Source organism: Hakea prostrata, chromosome 2 (genome assembly GCF_041222555.1).
Source record: "Hakea prostrata isolate BN-2017 chromosome 2, UWA_Hpros_2, whole genome shotgun sequence".
NCBI lineage: Eukaryota > Viridiplantae > Streptophyta > Magnoliopsida > Proteales > Proteaceae > Hakea > Hakea prostrata.
The window spans coordinates 8,359,009-8,377,376 of record NC_142601.1 but is presented as its reverse complement, the minus strand read 5'-3'; the positions used below and the strand labels follow the sequence as shown (position 1 = coordinate 8,377,376).

Below are 18,368 nucleotides of genomic sequence, written 5' to 3'. Positions count from 1 at the left end.
AAGAAAACACATTGAAAATGCGTATTCCCAGTTCTAATTACCAATAACAAGCTAACACAGCTCTGATACCAATTTGATATTCCCAGTTGTTAATTCATGATTGCATTTAGTGATTAACCTATACAATTTATCAGATTGAAACAAGAAAAGAAAACACATTGAAAATGCGTATTCCTAGTTCTAATTACCAATCACAAGCTAACACAGCTCTGATACCAATTTGATATTCCCAGTTCTTATTATTCATGATTGCATTTAGTGATTAACCTATACAATTTATCAGATTGAAACAAGAAAAAAAAACACATCTATAAACCCTAACCTAACTATTCGGTCAAGAAGAAACTCGAGCATTTGATTACGGAGTTCGGCATTAGATGCCTACGTCTCCGGGACTCAAGAATGGAGTCCGATCTACTATGGAAGAAATGAACTTACAAGATGTCAGGGATTGATATGTACAAGATAACCACAATAGGGTAACCATATATTTCGCTCGGGATTCCACATTTCCACCATGCGTCACGAGCCTTCGAGTAAGTTTAGTAAGTTTTTTCTAAGTTTTTCGTCTTGTTCTTTGAAGTTCTAGCAAGTTTTTCTGGTTTCAGAAATTTGTAGGGTTAGGGGTTACGAAATGGGTTAGGGTTGGGTTCCAGTAGTTAGAGGTTACAAAATGGGTTAGGGTTCCCGTAGGGTTTAGGGTTTACGAAATGGGATAGGGTTCCCGTAGATTTCGGGTCTCGGGTTTACGAAATGGGTTAGGGTTACGGTTTGGGTTGATTTCGGGTTCGTCTTGGGCTGAACCGTTAGGGTTAATTTTGGACAGTTGGGTTAGCGGTTAGTCGTTGGTCATTTGGGTTGGGTTAACGGTTGGTCATTTGCATTTGGGTTGGGTTAACTGTTAGTCATTTGCATTTGGGTTGGTTAGCAGTTAGTCCTTGTTATTTGCATTTGATATTTTTATTTAACCTCTTTGAATCTGCATTTTCCTAACTCATAGTAACTGGTGCTATTATCTTCTTCTTCATTTGTTTCTGAGAAATTTCTTATTCTCAAGACATCATCAATGGCTAACCCAGTGAATGTAGCATATGCCCAATATTTGGGCATATTGTTTGTTCAGACAAGGGCGAATCTGCCCTATTCTGGATTCTGATACCAATGTCCCCTCTGTCTCGAATATTTTCTGTATTTTTATTTGTCGGCTGGGCTAAAGTTCCATTTGGAACTGGAACATTACAATGTTCATAGGGCAAGGTTTTTGATGTTCTGGAGATGTTATTTTACCAACCAGTAAATCCTCTCTCCTTTCCTCTTTTGTTCTTTTTTCTTTTTTTTTTCTTTTCTGTTTGCGAGCTTCTTGTGTTTCATCTTGGTTTCTTTCTCTGTTCTTTAGTTTTTCTGTTTGCTATCTTCTTTTGCTTCATTTTGGTTAGGGTTTCCGTACTTTCGAGGAAGGCGAAGTTCTAGTAAGTTTTTATAGTTTCATAAATTTGTAGGGTTAGGGGTTACGAAATGGGTTAGGGTTTCCGTACCTTCGAGGAAGGCGAAATTCTAGTAAGTTTTTCTTTTAGTTTCTTTGAAGTTCTAGTAAGTTTTTTCTGGTTTCTTTGAAGTTCTAGTAAGTTTTTCTGGTTTCAGAAATTTGTAGGGTTAGGGGTTACGAAATGGGTTAGGGTTAGGGTTCCCGTAGTTAGAGGTTAGGAAATGGGTTAGGGTTCCCGTAGTGTTTAGGGTTTACGAAATGGGTTAGGGTTCCCGTAGGGTTTAGGGTTTACGAAATGGGTTAGGGTTCCCGTAGGGTTCAGGTCTCGGGTTCGGGTTCGTCTTGGGCAGAACCGTTAGGGTTAATTTTGGGCAGTTGGGTTAGCGGTTAGTCGTTGGGATTTGGGTTGGGTTAACGGTTGGTCATTTGGGTTGGGTTAACAGTTGGTCATTTGGGTTTGGGTTCGGTTAACTGTTAGTCATTTGCATTTGGGTTGGTTAATGGTTAGTCCTTGTTATTTGCATTTGATATTTTTATTTAACCTCTCTGAATCTACATTTTCCTAACTCGTAGTAACTGGTGCTATTATCTTCTTCTTCATTCATTTCTGAGAACCCAATATTTGGACATATTGTTTGTTCAGACAAGGGCGAACCTGCCCTATTCTGGATTCTGATACCAATGCCCCCTCTGTCTCGAATGTTTTCTGTATTTTTATTCATGGGTTTGGCTGAAGTTCCATTTGGAACTAAAACATTACAATGTTCATAGGGCAAGGTTTTACGAAATGGGTTAGGGTTCCCGTAGTTAGAGGTTACGAAATTGGTTAAGGTTCCCGTAGGGTTTAGGGTTTACGAAATGGGTTAGGGTTTCCGTAGGGTTCGGGTCGATTTTGGGTTTACGAAATGGGTTAAGGGTTCCCGTAGGGTTACGGTTAGGGTCTCGGGTTCGGGTCGATTTCGGGTTCGTCTTGGGCAGAACTGTTAGGGTTAATTTTGGGTAGTTGGGTTAGCGGTTAGTTGTTGGGATTTGGGTTGGGTTAACGGTTGGTCATTTGGGTTTGGGTTGGGTTAACTGTTAGTCATTTGCATTTGGGTTGGTTAGTGGTTAGTCCTTGTTATTTGCATTTGATATTTTTATTTAACCTCTCTGTATCTGCATTTTCCTAACTCGTAGTAACTGGTGCTATTATCTTCTTCTTCATTCGTTTCTGAGAAATTTCTTATTCTCAAGGCACCATCAATGGCTAATCCAGTGAATGTAGCAAATGCCCAATATTTGGGCATATTGTTTGTTCAGACAAGGGCGAACTTGCTCTATTATGGATTCTGATACCAATGCCCCCTCTGTCTCGAATGTTTTCTGTATTTTTATTCGTCGGCTGGGCTGAAGTTCCATTTGGAACTGGAACATTAGAATGTTCATAGGGCAAGGTTTTTTATGTTCTGGAAATATTATTTACCAACCAGTAAATCCTCTCTCCTTTTCTCTTTTGTTTTTTTTTTTTCTTCTTTTTTGTTTGCGAGCTTCTTGTGTTTCATCTTGGTTTCTTTCTCTGTTCTTTAGTTTTTCTGTTTGCTAGCTTCTTTTGCTTCATTTTGGTTAGGGTTTCCGTACCTTCGAGGAAGGCGAAGTTCTAGTAAGTTTTTCTTCTGGTTTCTTCGAAGTTCTAGTAAGTTTTTCTGGTTTCAGAAATTTGTAGGGTTAGGGGTTACGAAATGGGTTAGGGTTTCCGTACCTTCAAGGAAGGCGAAGTTCTAGTAAGTTTTTCTTCTGTTTTTTGAAGTTCTAGTAAGTTTTTCTGGTTTCTTCAAAGTTCTAGTAAATTTTTTCTGGTTTCAGAAATTTGTAGGGTTAGGGATTACGAAATGGGTTAGGGTTACGGTTCCCGTAGTTAGAGGTTACGAAATGGGTTAGGGTTCCCGTAGTGTTTAGGGTTTACAAAATGGGTTAGGGTTCCCGTAGGGTTTAGGGTTTACGAAATGGGTTAGGGTTCCCGTAGGGTTACGGTTCGGGTCGATTTTGGGTTCGTCTTGGGCAGAACCGTTAGGGTTGATTTTGGGCAGTTGGGTTAGAGGTTAGTCATTGGGATTTGGGTTGGGTTAACGGTTGGTCATTTGAGTTGGTTAGCGGTTAGTTCTTGTTATTTGCATTTGATATTTTTATTTAACCTCTCCGCATCTGCATTTTCCTAACTCGTAGTAACTAGTGCTATTATCTTCTTCTTCATTCGTTTCTGAGAAATTTTTTATTCTCAAGACACCATCAATGGCTATCCCAGTGAATGTAGCATATGCCCAATATTTGGGCATATTGGTTGTTCAGACAAAGGTGAATCTGCCCTATTCTGAATTCTGATACCAATGCCCTCTCTGTCTCGAATGTTTTCTGTATTTTTATTTGTATGTTGGGCTAAAGTTCCATTTGGAACTGAAACATTACAATGTTCATAGGACAAGGTTTTTGATGTTCGGAGATTTTATTTTACCAACCAAGTAAATCCTCTCTCCTTTCCTCTTTTGTTCTTTTTTTCTTCTTCTTCTGTTTGCTAGTTTCTTGTGTTTCATCTTGGTTGCTTTCTCTGTTCTTTAGTTTTTCTGTTTGCTAGCTTCTTTTGCTTCATCTTGGTATCTTTTTCTTTGTTCTTTAGTTTTTTTTCTTTGCTAGCTTCTTGGACTCTCTGTTCTTTATTGTTTTTTTCCTTCTTTCTTCTCCTGTTGTTGGCTACTGCTACTGCTACTGCTATTGCTTTCTTTCCCACCCTTGGATTATAAACAACAAAGGCCCTCCACCTGAAACAAGATTTTTCTGGTTTACAAAAGTAAAAAGTATCACGGAGAGAAGATGCACATTGGTAAATTTCAACAACAAGAAGGAGAACTCTGTACATTCAAGTGCTTGGTAAATTTTTTAGCAGTATGTGTATTTTTAACATTTTTTTTCTTCAAACTGTTTCAAGGTAATATGTAGCATTAGGTTGTGCTTATTTTGCATTTGCTATGTACTTAAACTTTCGACCGTTGCCAATAATAGGTTCCGTGAAGGCTATGCTTGGTTACAAGCAATCTATGTTGTGACCCTTGTGCCACGGGAATTAGGAAAGTCCAAAATCCTCTGCATGGAAACATCACATTTCACTTCTGTTGCCTGCTCAAAATAAATGGAGTATGTCTATGTCATGTGAAAAAGAGTTCTGAGATTTTTTTTTGGGGGGGGGGGGGGGGATTCAGTATTTGAGGAAGGGTTATAAAATGTTGGGTGACCTCAATAGTACGAGAATGTTTGCTGTGTATGATTGTATGACGCCACCTATCAAACAGTTGGAGTGGACATATCAGCTCTTCATTTGGCATAGCTAGATGCCAGTTTTGTGTCTACTTTCTAACCCATCATAACAAATCCTTGCAGGAGCAATCATGTTTGCCCCAATGGTTAATCCATATGAATCAACCATGACAAAGGAAGAGAAGCAAAGAACCTAGGAGAAGTGGACACCAAGAAGGAAACTGATGTTTTTCTTAGCTCGGAGGTTCCCAAGATTTCTTGCTTTCTTTTACCGCCGCAGTTTTCTAGCTGGGAAGCATGGTCAGATTGACAAGTGGTTATCAGTGTCACTAGGAAAAAGGGTGAGTGCATTTCCATTTCCATTTCCAATCATTATTTAAGGATCACAGCATTTGCAAAATATCTACGAATCTTACTTATCATAAAAAAAAAATGATATTTGTAATCAAATTTTCTTCTTCTTCTTTTTCTTTTTTCCCTTACTCTTCTGTTAATGGACAAGCTGGACATTAACTAGATCTGGGATTGACAGATTGATATGTAGTTCATTACTTTGGGTTTTCTGGTAGAATAGTTGTTTATTTAAACTTAAATCCATGGTGATATGAGTCTGTTTCACTGTCAATGAAGAATGGTTTACAGTCATTTGCCCTCACATCTCTTTCAGATTGTGTTACAGAAAAAGAACCCTTGCTAAAGATAGTGTAGAAACCCATATGGCCTTTGGGGTCAACCCACAAACCAAGAGACAGTGTACAAGACATTGTTACCCCAACAGGAGAGAGGGTGATGGGCACGGTATCCAAATTCAGTAAGTTGTTGATGAAGTCCCATTGCTGCAGTTATTCCAGAGCAGGTGATGGGCACGGTATGCATGGACAGTTTTAGATGAGGCATCACTAGGGAGGAAATTGGTAGTAGCTTAAATATTCTTTTTTCCCACTCTTTCTTTTCCATGGAAATGATCATTCTGATTTATGTGCTCGTCATCTTCTATAAGAATAATCATTTCTATTCCTACCAAAGAAGAGTTAGTAGTTCAACATTTTAACAATGTTGATCTTTTTCTTTATATTTCTGTGGTCATACAGCAGTCTTATATGAGAGTTGATCACTTTAGTTTTTCGTGCAAAGTGGTGTTGACTTTCTTTACGGAAAAAAAAGAAGAAGTGTTCGACGTTTATTCTATCTAAGCGAAATGTGAGTGAAAAATTATACTCCATCAGTTCGTGGTTCGCAGGTACTAGTACAAAATTCATGTGTAAAAAGCAGATGATATTGATCAATGGTTCAATGAGATACTAAAATTACTCCATTGAGCCATTAAAAAAAAAAGAAAAAAAAGAATTGAGTGAGATATGAAGCAGATAGTAATGGAAGACCTGCAAAATTTCGAGGGCTCGTGGTACTCGGTTGAAAAATCATATTATGGTTGAAAAATACCACTCTAACAAGTTTCGAGGGCTCGTGGTACTCGGTTATTTTTCATTATCGGCTTTTGACTTTCCTTCTAATGAAACTTTCTTCTCGCATCAAATTGATTTTTGTATATTATTTTTTATGGAAATGAGTTTGATCTATATTTACATATTGAATAATAAAGTGAGTATGATTCATTTGTATTTAATATTTAGTTGAAAAATCAACACTCTAATAAGTTTCAAGGGCTCGCAATACTCAATTATTTTTCATTATTGGCTTTTGACTTTCATTCTAATGAAACTTTCTTCTCGCATCAAATATGGAAATGAGTTTGATCTATATTTACATATTGAATAATAAAGTGTTTAAATGATTCATTTGTATTTAATGTTTGGTTGTTTAGCTTGTGTAGTACATTCTTCAAATGTTGATATAATATATTTCTTCAATTCACCTATACAATAATACATATATTTAAGCCGTGGTAGATAGTGAAACTTGATAAGTGAGATTTAACTTTTTTATTCATCTTGTTGATTGTTGATAATAATAACAATAATAAAAAATATTACCGAACCAAATAATACATGCACCATTAAATTGCTTGGCTGAACTGTTTTAGAAATCCTACCATAAAATTTGGTGAAATTAAATCTGAATCGTCCATCATAAACAATTCAGATTTAATTCAATACATTTAATGGTAGGATTTATTTACATAGCCGTTCAACTTCATTTATGCCTTATAAATTTTACTTAAATATTCTATCTACTAAAATTTATTAAAGGGTAATAAAGTAAGATTAATTTTCTAACTCTAAAATCAAGATATTTATGTTTTGGGATAATTACTGTTGCCCCCTTGTACTCTGATTTTATTACTAATTTATCCCCTCTACTTTTTAAAATTGCTAATCCAACCTTTATCTTTGTCTAAAATTACTAATGCCCCCTTCCGTTAAGTTCAGTTAGTTTGCTGATGATGTGGCATCTATATATTTTTTCAAAAACCCAAAAATAACCCTACAATTTTCTCTTTACTTATTTACTCTTTGCAAGTTATAATACTACCCTTAATTAACTATGGAAAAAAATTAACTTTAAATTAATTTTTCTTTTTTTAAAAAGAAACTACCGATTAAAGAAAAGACTTGATTTTTCTTCTCTAAAAAAGAAATCGCCGAATAAAGGAAATATGTGATTAAACAAAACTTAAAATAGAAACTAAAATATTAGAAAATATCAAAAGTAATTCAAAGTTGAAAATTGAAAATCTCCTAATATATGCTAACCATTGTACAAAGTGTGTGGTCCCACCAAAGCCAAAATTTATTATAAAATATAAGATTTTAAAGATATAATTGACATTCAATATAGTTTCTAAAAATGTGGGTAATGTTATATTTTTTTAACTTCTTAATTTTAATGAATGGCAAAATAAACATTACATATATGATGTTAACAACCACTTAACACCGATAGAAGTGAGGGGGGCGACAGTAATTTCATAAAAAAAGAGGTTTGATTAGTAATAAAACCAAAGTACAAGAGGGCAATAGTAATTATCCCTTATGTTTTTTTTTTTTTTTGTCAATTTGTATAAAAAGTCGGTTCTTTTGTTTTTCCTTTTTAGAAAACAATAATTCGTTTTATTTGTTCATTTTTTTGGTAAGCAATTGTTTGTTTTGTTTTTTCTTATTTCTGTTAAACAGTGGTTTGTTTCCATTTTAATTTTTGTCTGAGTCGTTTGTTTCGTTGAGCAGGATAAGTGAGAAGTGATAACAAGGTTTTCATCGATAAAACTATAAATGGCTACTTTTTAATACCTATTAAAAAAATATTAATAATAAACTTTTTTTTATTTTTTTTTTGGGTCTAAATAATAAATATTTTTTTGGATTAAAGGCCACTTTCATCCCCCAACTTCCATTTCTAGCTTTTGAAGTCGGTCCGTGGCGCTCTCCAGAAGCGCTTACCTCTTACAAGTTGACAGCTTCATTTAACAGTTAGCACACTCACCTTCTCTCTCATCGTGTCTCTCACTCTCTCTACAAACATATATATAAATTTCCCATTCCTCGCGAACCAACTCTCAATGAATGTCGGTTTCGCAGAGGATTTTCTGCATTTTTTCACTCCCAATCTCCACCGCTGCTACAAATTGCAGGACTCTCATTCTATTCAATAATCGCTCCTCTTTGTCCGCTCTTCTTCCCGTAACACAGGCTCTGAGATTAAGCAGTTCCGTCTCTTATTCACCGATGCCGAACAACCAGGTCAGATTATCAACATTTCTGCTAACTTGTTACCAGTTATCAATTTTTTGTTTATTGCACTTTCTTGCTTTGATTCTCTCACGATTTTTGTCGATCATTTGATATCCATTTCTGCATTCTTTGATGATTAAGATTTCGTCTTAGTTTCGATGAGCGTATCCCTGAAGTATTGGTGCCTGTTGTGATATTCTTTTGTATTATCAATTTATCAGCACCGGTTCTCTCCGGCTAGAGTTGTTCTCTCCGGCTAGAGTTGTCTTTATGATGACGTGAAAATTTCCATATATCGATATGTGTTCTAATTTGCTTGCTCGATCGATATGCAGAGAAGGGGTGGCAGAAGACAGGAAGTATGGAAAGAGATGCAAAATGGAGGACCTTCATCAACTACGCCAGTACCTGTCGAAGCGATTAACGATAGGATTAGTGGTTTGAGTATCGCGGAACAGACGTCTGTTCCAGTTTCATCCATTCGATTTGGCAGTGTCTCTCCGGCAAACCAGGTCCCTGTGAAAACTCAGAAAGGCATTTGGAAGCCCAAGAATTATGGAACAGTTAGTGGATCTTCGGCAGTGGAAGTTGAGGCTTCAGCTCCTAATCAAAGTTCGATAACCCCTGAAATTCAGGTGCAGGGCGCCAACACTGCAATTACAGATAACAGTGCTGGTTTGAGGAAGATACTTAAAGGTCCGCTTGGAGCAGATTTCAATGTGGATAACTCTACGTATTCTCTTGCCGAAATTAGAGCCACATTTTATCCCAAATTTGAAAACGAGAAGTCAGACCAAGAGGTATGTTCTCTTTGTGTTTTTAACTTGCTGAAACAAAATGCTCAAATAGGCTTCTCCACGTACTTTTCCTATATATTGACTAGATGGCATACTTTATCAGATCTCTGTGTACTGTACTAAGTCATTCATCTTGCTGTATGTTACTGTGTCATGGTCTGAGACTTGGAGTGAATCAGGTTAGGCTGTTACAGATATTCCTTTACGTCTGACTATACATGAAAGCAAAACAAACCAATTCTGGTGTCAGCGAGTCTACTTTTTGTTGAATTGGCCGCAGGAATCCCTTCAAACCCCCCCCCAAAAAAAAAAAAAAAAAAAAAAAAAAAGAAAAGAAAAGAAAAGAAAAGAAAAGAAAAGAAGAAGATGAAGGAAGTACGTAACTATATCATTGGTAATAATGGTTGAAAGCAATCAATGATAGTGTTACTGTCTTGCGCCTGATTACCTTATTATTTGGGATGTGGCCACTTTATAAATTCTTCCTTGGTATTTACGTCCCACTTGGAAAACTAAATTTCTTTTGCTTGTGATATGTTGGAAGTACCTGGCTTTATACCTAAGTGTGCACCCAGTACACAAGCTCTCTCTCTTTCTTTTTTTTTTTTTGGGGGGGGGTGTGCAGGGGAGGGCAGGCTTGTTCACATCTGGTGGTCAGTTTCTTTGTTCACCAATTTAAAAGTGCTGTCCATTTTCCATCTATTGAAATTTAATGTGGCTGTTTCCTGGCAAAGGATAGAAGAAGGGGAGAGAGGAGGAGAACCAAAGCACCCATCCCCCCCAAAATTAAGAAGAAAAGTACTTCCATCAACAACGTCCAAAATTTCATTTCGGCACGAGGTCTTGGCCACCTTGAAATGACTAAAATTTTGAGATTCCGGCAAAATCCTGCCGAAACATAGTAAAAAAAATCTGCCAGGCTTTGGTAGGTTTTATGCATTCTGTGGCTGTAGTTCTTTTTGGATAACCTATTGTAGGCCTATAAACACATATACATGGGTAGTTTAGTTTAAAAAACAACCCATAATGGTCTCTTGGATTTGCACTCTGATTTGTGTCTATGGGATCAAATCTGATTGTAGTTTTACACATCTAAACGTTCTTGAACGATAAATTCACATTCATGGGAACTCTCTTTTAGGCTATATTAACACGTTTAAATGATCAAATTGTAAAGTTAGTTATCTGAATAGGTATTCTGTTTTCATCCTTGATTGGCACTATATTGTTGAATCCTCATGTATGATTCCCGAGATTTCAACCAAAATTTCGAGATTTTGGATTGAAATACCGTCAAAATTCTGGTCAACCTGTTAATTTCTTTTCACATGCATGTTTTGTTTCAATGACCTCGAGATTTTATACCTTGTTCTTCAGTCTATTTGATGGCCTTTTGGTTAATAAAAAGTTCCATGCTCTGCTGGACCCTCTTTGATTAATCAAGTTTCTACCGAGTATGTCTGCAAGGTTTACGGGAGATTTTGAATCAGACGTCTTTGGGTAAGAAAATTGTTTGGTAAAAAATATTTGCTAGGTTCTGAAGTTCTATAGACATAGGTTTTGGACTGAAATACCGTCAAAATTCATTCTGGTCAACCTGTTAATTTTGTTTCACATGCATGTTTTGTTTCAATGACCTCAAGATTTTATACCTTGTTCTTCAATCTATTTGATGGCCTTTTGGTTAATAAAGAGTTCCATGCTCTGCTGGACCCTCTTTGATTAATCAAGTTTCTACCAAGTATGTCTGCAAGGTTTACGGGAGATTTTGAATCAGACGTCTTTGGGTAAGAAAATTGTTTGGTAAAAAATATTTGCCAGGTTCTGAAGTTCTATAGACATATTTTGAGCAAGCGCCATTGAGAGTTCACAATATCATACTAAGAATAGCTAGGATTTCCAGATGAAGATGTTGATGAGAATTAAAAGAATTTCAAACATTTTAGTCTTTGAAGCTAAGGTAACAGAAAGCAATGGTAGGAGTGGGAGAGTTGAGAGTTAAACCTCACTTCTCTCTCTCTCATTAAAAACCATGCATGTGACTTCTATCCCACAAGGCTCCTAAGAGATAAAAGAAAGAATCAATCTTTTTGATCACCTTCCTTGCACATGTATTAGGTCAAGTCCGTTTGATTTCAAAAAAGGATTACTAATCCTGAACTTCTTGAGAATCCTTTACCAGATCTGGAAATGAAACCATCCTTTTCTCTGACAAATTTTTGGAAAAAAGAGGTATTTGTAGGCTTTTTAGAATTGAAATGAAGAAATGGAAGCAATCGTAACAAATTACTGTTTGATCATGGAAGAGAAATGGTTTTGGCTTGTGTCAAAGGGTTTATGTATACAACAATTAAAAGTATACATGGGCTTGCTCCAACTTTTGAAAGGTAAACTTCTTTCCTTTGTTGGAAGAGTGGTTCTCATCCGGTTCGTCCTCCAATCTTCCTACCTCTATTGGTGCAGTATCTTTTCTCTCCCTAAATCTACCATCCATACACTGTAATCCCTCTTTTCTGCTTTTCTTTGGAAGGGTCAAGAAACCTCCTATTTCCTCCACCCTATCAGTCGGGCTACCATCTGCCGGCCTAAATCTAAAGGAGGCCTTGGAATTCGTCGGATTATTGATGTTAACTTGGCATGCCTCCTCAAATTCATTTAGAAAATTGCCTCACAGCATGACTCCATTTGGGTCTCCTGGGTCTACTCATACCTCCTCAAATCGGACTCTATCTAGACTGTCCCGATTCTTTCCTCCTCTTTTTGGATTTGGAAAAAACTTCTTACCCTCTGCCCCCGTGCCCTCTTTGCAATTTCTATTCAAGTCTCCTTTGTATTCTCCACTTCTTTCTGGCTAGATCCCTGGCATCAGATGGTTATATTATTCTTCCTTCTTGGTCCCCGAACTATCTATTTCTGCATCCCCAAAGCTATCCCTCTCTCCTCTTTTATTGTTAATGGCTCTTGGTCCCCTTTTCCCCACCCCAATCTCACACAAGTCTGGAACTCCCTCCCCCACCTTTCAACCTCTATTTCTGACCACACCTTATGGATACCTTCCCACACCAAAACATTCACAACCGCCTATGCCTTGAACCTCCTCAAATCCCCTTCCCCCTCTATCCCTTGGGTCCCTCTGGTTTTGTTCAAAGGTCACATCCCCCGCCACTCCCTCACCCTTTGGAGATCCCTTAACTTAGCCCTCCCCACCCAAGCTTTCTTCATCAATCGCACATCCCCGCCAACCCCAACCCAGTTGCATTCTTTGTTGGAATAGTAATGAGAACTTGGACCACCTGTTTTTTCCTATCCCTTCTCCCAATCCATTTGGAGTTTAGGCCTTGCTTCTATTTGGCCTAGATTGAGACGTTCTTTTGGTTTTGCTCGAGATTGGAATTGGATCCTTAGAACTCTCTGGCTTCACAATTTGCGACCATGTGGGTAAACTCGTTTTTGCCGCCACTATTCACCATCTATGGTGGGAGCGCAACATGAGAAGATGGACTTCCAAATCTTGATCTTGGGTCATGATTTTGAATGCCATCTATTTTGATGTATCTTCTAGACTTATTTCTCTCCCCCACCCCCCTATTTATGACTCTCCAAGGAATAGGTTGATTATTAGTTCTTGTGTTCCTCTCAGTCGCCTTCTTGACTGGCTGCTGCCCCCCCCCCCCAACCCGCTTCTCTTTGTATCTCTTGTTTGTCTCTTGTTTTTATATAATTATTTATTCATTCAGAAAAAAAGTATACATGGGCTTTGGTCCATTTCTTGATTAAGTTTGGCACGAAACTTGGTAATGGGCTAAATGTTGCATTGGATGGTGGCAATTCTTGGGAAAAGTCAGTCAGGGTTATTATTTGTCATGTGGAATGAAGAGCAATGACTGGATGATGGAAGAACAGCTTAGTGGAAATTGAGGTTCTAAAATGATGAAGACAAAAGCCCCCCCTTGATGAGAATCCAGTTCTAGGGTTAGGGGTTTCTTGGAAAGATTCCCTAGAATGAGGATTTGCCTAGAATCTTCAAGCAAATAATCTAGTAATTTTAGGGGAACCTATGGGTAGATGGGAATTGGAAGGAAGATAAAGAAACACAATTGGGATTCTAAGGTTTGTTAAGGGCTTAACAGAAATCTCTATGGGATGAATTTTGATATATCCAAACTAGTGTGGGATGGAGGGAAACTGCGTTCCTGAATAGAATTGGTTTGAGAAGGGGTTTTATGATATGGGTTGAAGGGAAAAATTAGGAAAACTTTGGAGGGAAAGGAGTTGAAGGAATTGAAGACCTTGGGCAACTTCTTGAATCTTTTCCTTTATTTTTTCTTTCTTTCTTCCTTTCAATATATATATATTCCCTCTCTTCTTCTCTCTGTTTTCTGCTCTTTTCTGGTAGCCACAAGTCAGAGAGGGGGTGGGAGAGTGCCACTGAGTTTGAGGGAGGATGGGAGGGGTCCTACAGTGATTGCAGGGTCCTATTGTGATCACATGGGTGGGGGGAAAGGAGCTCAATCACAACTCAAATGAGGAATTAAAAATGAATTAGATTTCAGCATTGATAGAGGGCCTAAAATGCTCAAAATACCCCTGTACTGGGGTTTGCCAGCTTGCTTGGGTGGCTGTTGGTGCCCACTCTAGGTTTCAGCTAGGGGTGTCAATCTGTGTTCACATCACCCACTCCCCCACCAAAAAAGGGGGGGGGGAGAATGAAGGAAATTTAAAGTGAGAGAACTCAGAGAAGGTATGACAAAGCAAACATGGAATTGCAATATGGCATAGGATTCATGCTGCAAACCTCATGTTGTGGGACAAGGCCTTGTTGAGGTGGGGGATGGTTATTGTTATGACATTGATCCAATATTCTTTAACTTCATGGCTAGTTTTATGATTAATAATCTGATTTGCCTTCCCTCTTTTGTACTTGATACTAGATCAGTTTATCTTCTACTTCATTTTTCATCCTTTTGGGTTCTGGGGTACTTCTAATTTGGTACTATTTTCCTAATGGTAGGTTCGGACGAGAATGATAGAGATGGTCTCTCATGGCCTGGCCACAGTGGAGGTTGGTATTACTGTTATCCTATTCCTTCTGACTAACTCTGCTTTTTGAGTCTTTGCAATTTCTCATTGGCTAAAACAACCGACAGTTTTATTATAACATAGTATTGCATATTTCTGTCTAGTTGATTAATCTTAAATTATTATCGACTTTGATAAACAATTCTTTATACAGGTCTCACTTAAGCACTCAGGGTCTCTTTTTATGTATGCGGGGCATGAGGGTGGAGCATATGCAAAGAACAGCTTTGGAAACGTGTATGCTTCTAATTCTACATGCTTTTGAATTTCTTTAGTGGTAGTTTTTATTTCACTGGCAATTTAAAAAAAATACACTTTTTGTCCAGATATACTGCTGTTGGGGTTTTTGTTCTTGGAAGAATATTTTGCGAGGCATGGGGCACTGAAGCAAGAAAAAAACAAACAGAATTCAATGATTTTCTTGAGGTATTAATGCAGTAGATTGTTTTAGAGATGAATAATCCAAGATAGATGGTTGCTGGCTTGTATTATATGTTGTAGGTTCTTCTCAGTGCGTGGCCTAAGCTGTCTAACCGAGCTTGATGATAATAAATTAGGTTTAAGAACTTTATCTGAATTTTGGAACAATTCTTCAACTATCATAACTGAAAGTTCATTCGATGGACATGCACCTCCTGCCTCCACCTCTTGTTAGCCAACTTTAGGTTGGACCAAAATCTTGTTTGGAGAAGAAATGTGTCTGTGTGGCTAGGCAGCTAAAGTTAATGACGTGGTAAGGTTCTATGACGAAGTGGTCATGGGTTCAAATCAGGAAACAACTTATTCGCAAAGAGGGTGTAAGGGTGCATGCATGATGGCGCTGCAGTGGCTATAGCCACGTGCATCAATAGTTACACCCTTCTCTAATATTACTTTCGTGCTTCATTTATCTACTGATAATTCTCATAATTATGTTCAACCATGTTTTTCTTTGGTGGTGTAATCCAAGCATCTAACATGTGGGTTATGTCATATGTGCAAGTGCATCTCCTGGCGGTTGATTAGGCTCCACATACCAGTTGTCCTTTTGTTTTAGGTTATGTTTTCTTTCATTGTTGTCTACTTTCAGTCAACTAGGGCTTGCTTGTCAACGGTATTATGAATATTTTATTGATCATGTTTTTGAAGGAATTGTTGAGTTATATGGTGTATTGGTAACATTTAACTCGGATAACTTTGTTGTTTATTATTACCATATTTTCACCATTTTTTGAAGGGAATAACCTAGGTTGACCTTTCTTTCAGAGGAACCGTATGTGCATATCTATGGAACTTGTAACTGCTGTTCTAGGAGATCATGGTCAGCGACCCCGGGAAGATTATGGTATGAATTGGTAATTTTCTTTTTTCTATTGAGATGGACTAATGCAAGAGTGAACCTTGAACTTCGGTAATCGGCAGGAGCAGCTAGAATCAACACAATAAGGATGAACAAACTGTATACAATTGAATTTTATTGCCTATTTGCCTTTTCTTTACTTATTGTTTACATTGGAATAAGAACATAAAAAAGATAAGAATAAGAAGAAAGGGGTAGGGGAAGTCTCTCATCCACAGCTATCTCAGCTGTTGAACATGGATTTTATTAGGCTAAATTCAATTCCTCCTAGTCTGGTTTTTCGATTGCAATGAAAAAACCCTATTTATAGCTTGGCGAAAGCTTTATAAAATAGGGCGTTTCAAAATAGAAACTGAGCAACTAAAATTGAAACTTCCTTTAAACATCAAAATAGGAATTCCTAAAATAATAACAAACTAAAATTGGATAATACCTAAGATTATGTTGCAATAAAGTAGAATCATAGAAAAAATTTGAGGGAAACTCATGTTTCGACCAAGTGAAAATGGGAAACTGGGAAATTTCGAGGAAACTTAGGATTTTTTCGTGTAAGTTTCGACAAGTTTTAGGGAGTATTTTAGGGTGAGACTTTGCATTTAAGCTAATTAGAGTATAAAGAACACATTGACTATATTTTGCTTAAAAAATCAATGTAAATATGTCATTCAATGTAGAGTTGTCCGAGAAGTGCACTATAAACTTAACTACTTAAGTACATAACATTCAATATATAGTTTCTAACTTCAAAACATCAAATACAAAGTAACTGACAATAAAAGGAAAGTACAACTTAGTGCCAAGAGTGGATCCATCCTATGAGCTGAGTAGTACTATGCCTGTAACATCTTCTCTTCTAACCAACGAACATAGACATCCCATGACATTTTATGCCTATGGTTGTTAAGGTAATTGACAACTGTAACTTTATAAGTCTAGTCATCAACATGCCTAAGATAACCAGTTTGAGAGAATACACAATTTAGATAGGGAAGTCTTGATGGAGGGGGTATTTGGGGAAACATGAAAGAAACAAAAAAATTAAAAATTTGGGAAAGCTACAAAACTTGCAGGAAAAAGTCCCAGGCTTCCACGAAATTTTCGCATATTTCCCACGAAATTTGGGATTTTTTTCTTCTCATGAACCAGCTGGTCCAGCTGGGTTGAACAAAGTTTCGACAGGTTTCGAGGTTTCAACAAGTTTCGATGAAATTTCGACTGTTTCGATCGAAACTTGGGATTCTTTTCGGTCCCTTAGTTTTTCGTTTCGAGGTTCCAAAAATGGAAAATTTCGGTGGAAATTTTGCAAGTTTCGACTGAATTTTGTTTTATGAGTAGAATATACTTTCTGAGGCCAAAAATGGTGATTCTATGCCGTCTTTTGATGGATGGGACTTTCAATCAAATGGCCCCTCTTGCCAAACTGCGAGGGGCTTTTCGTTCGATCTTAAAGCTGTTACTGACTCTGCTTGTGAGTGTAAGGGTGGGGGGTAGAAACTAAACTAACTAAAAGTATATTTTTTTAATAGAATATTCCACCAATATCCTGTGGCTTATTTTCACATCAGCTGTCCATATCAACCCTTATGTCACTATTCACATGAACAGTGTGATGTGAACCAAATTCTAGGGTTTAGCCTATAGGAATATTGCCCTAGAATGGGGCTCACTCCAAGATTCTCTCTTAGGGGACCGGGAGTCTTTTAGGGCTGTAAGTGCCTTTAGTTGAAGGAAGCTTAAAATAATTAGGGTTTGCAAATGTTAGTGTTAGGCGTAGAAGGTTTCGGTCAGGCTTAGGGTTAAAAGAATTAGGGTTTTAGGTTCAACGCTATGTTGTAATTGTAGTTTCAAACCTGGGATTAGGTTGAGGTTTGAGCTTAAGGGGATCTAAGGCTAAATATAAGGGACGTAGGGTTTTTGCTGCTGGTGTATTATAATTCATGAATTGTATTTTAAGTAGGGGCCTCGGGACTTTGAGGAATGAGGCTTTAAATGTCGGCTAAGAGAGGGGAGGGGCTGTTGTTATTGTCTTATATTCAGGTTTTTCCTAATGGGTTTAGGCTTATTTTGAAGTCTCCTACTTGGGTTAGGAAAGTCAACTAGGGTTATGAGGAGGTAGAATGGGAGGGGGAGATGGTAATCCTAAAAGGGTTTGAGGTTTGGGTGAGGAATTTGGGGGTTATAGGGTTTCTAGAGGATGAAGATGAATTGCAGAAAATCTGTAAACCTAATGGATGATGGCTTGATAGAGGATCTAAAAGTAAGACTAGGGTCAAGGGAAGGGTGCAATCCTTGGGGAAAAGGAAGGGGTGAGGGGATTAAGGGATCTAGGGTTACAGGGGAGGGGGTATGGTTCTGCCGCAGGAAATAGAGGGGGTGGGGGAAGTTGTGGTGGGCTAGGGAAGAAGGGGGAGGGGGCTGTACTTACTTGGGAGTGGAAGAAGGCTGCCGATCACTGCTGGAATTTAATGGATCTTGAAGACAATGGGTGCAGTTGATCATTCTACAGCTGCCGCAGGCTTTCCCAAAGGAAACCCATGACTTATCTTCCTCCAAACTCTCAATCTTAATTTTATCTAATCAATTTAACTTGTGTTTAAGAGAATGCAAGCTTTATTTATAACCTCAAAAAGAAACAAAAGACTCAAACCAAGAAACCTAATTGATTTCAAACCATAGTTGTTAAGGCGTCGCCT

General features: G+C 37.7%; 2 protein-coding genes across 2 annotated transcripts in view; both read left to right on the top strand.

The window, feature by feature from the left end:
- Nucleotides 1-5,669, top strand: part of LOC149023604 (uncharacterized) — a 52,432-nt gene extending 46,763 nt beyond the window's left edge. The window contains exon 7 of the transcript XR_016171550.1: nt 5,628-5,669. The gene's annotated coding sequence lies outside the window, so the exon portion shown is untranslated. The remainder of the gene's footprint in view (nt 1-5,627) is intronic.
- A 2,471-nt stretch (nt 5,670-8,140) lies between these two features.
- The window catches only part of RNL (RNAligase), a 52,353-nt gene continuing 42,125 nt past the window's right edge, over nt 8,141-18,368 (top strand). Inside the window, exons 1-6 of the mRNA XM_089144155.1 lie at nt 8,141-8,469; nt 8,796-9,260; nt 14,269-14,319; nt 14,491-14,573; nt 14,663-14,762; nt 15,582-15,660. Of these exons, the coding sequence (XP_089000281.1) occupies nt 8,293-8,469; nt 8,796-9,260; nt 14,269-14,319; nt 14,491-14,573; nt 14,663-14,762; nt 15,582-15,660 (955 nt within the window). The 5' untranslated portion in view covers nt 8,141-8,292. The remainder of the gene's footprint in view (nt 8,470-8,795; nt 9,261-14,268; nt 14,320-14,490; nt 14,574-14,662; nt 14,763-15,581; nt 15,661-18,368) is intronic.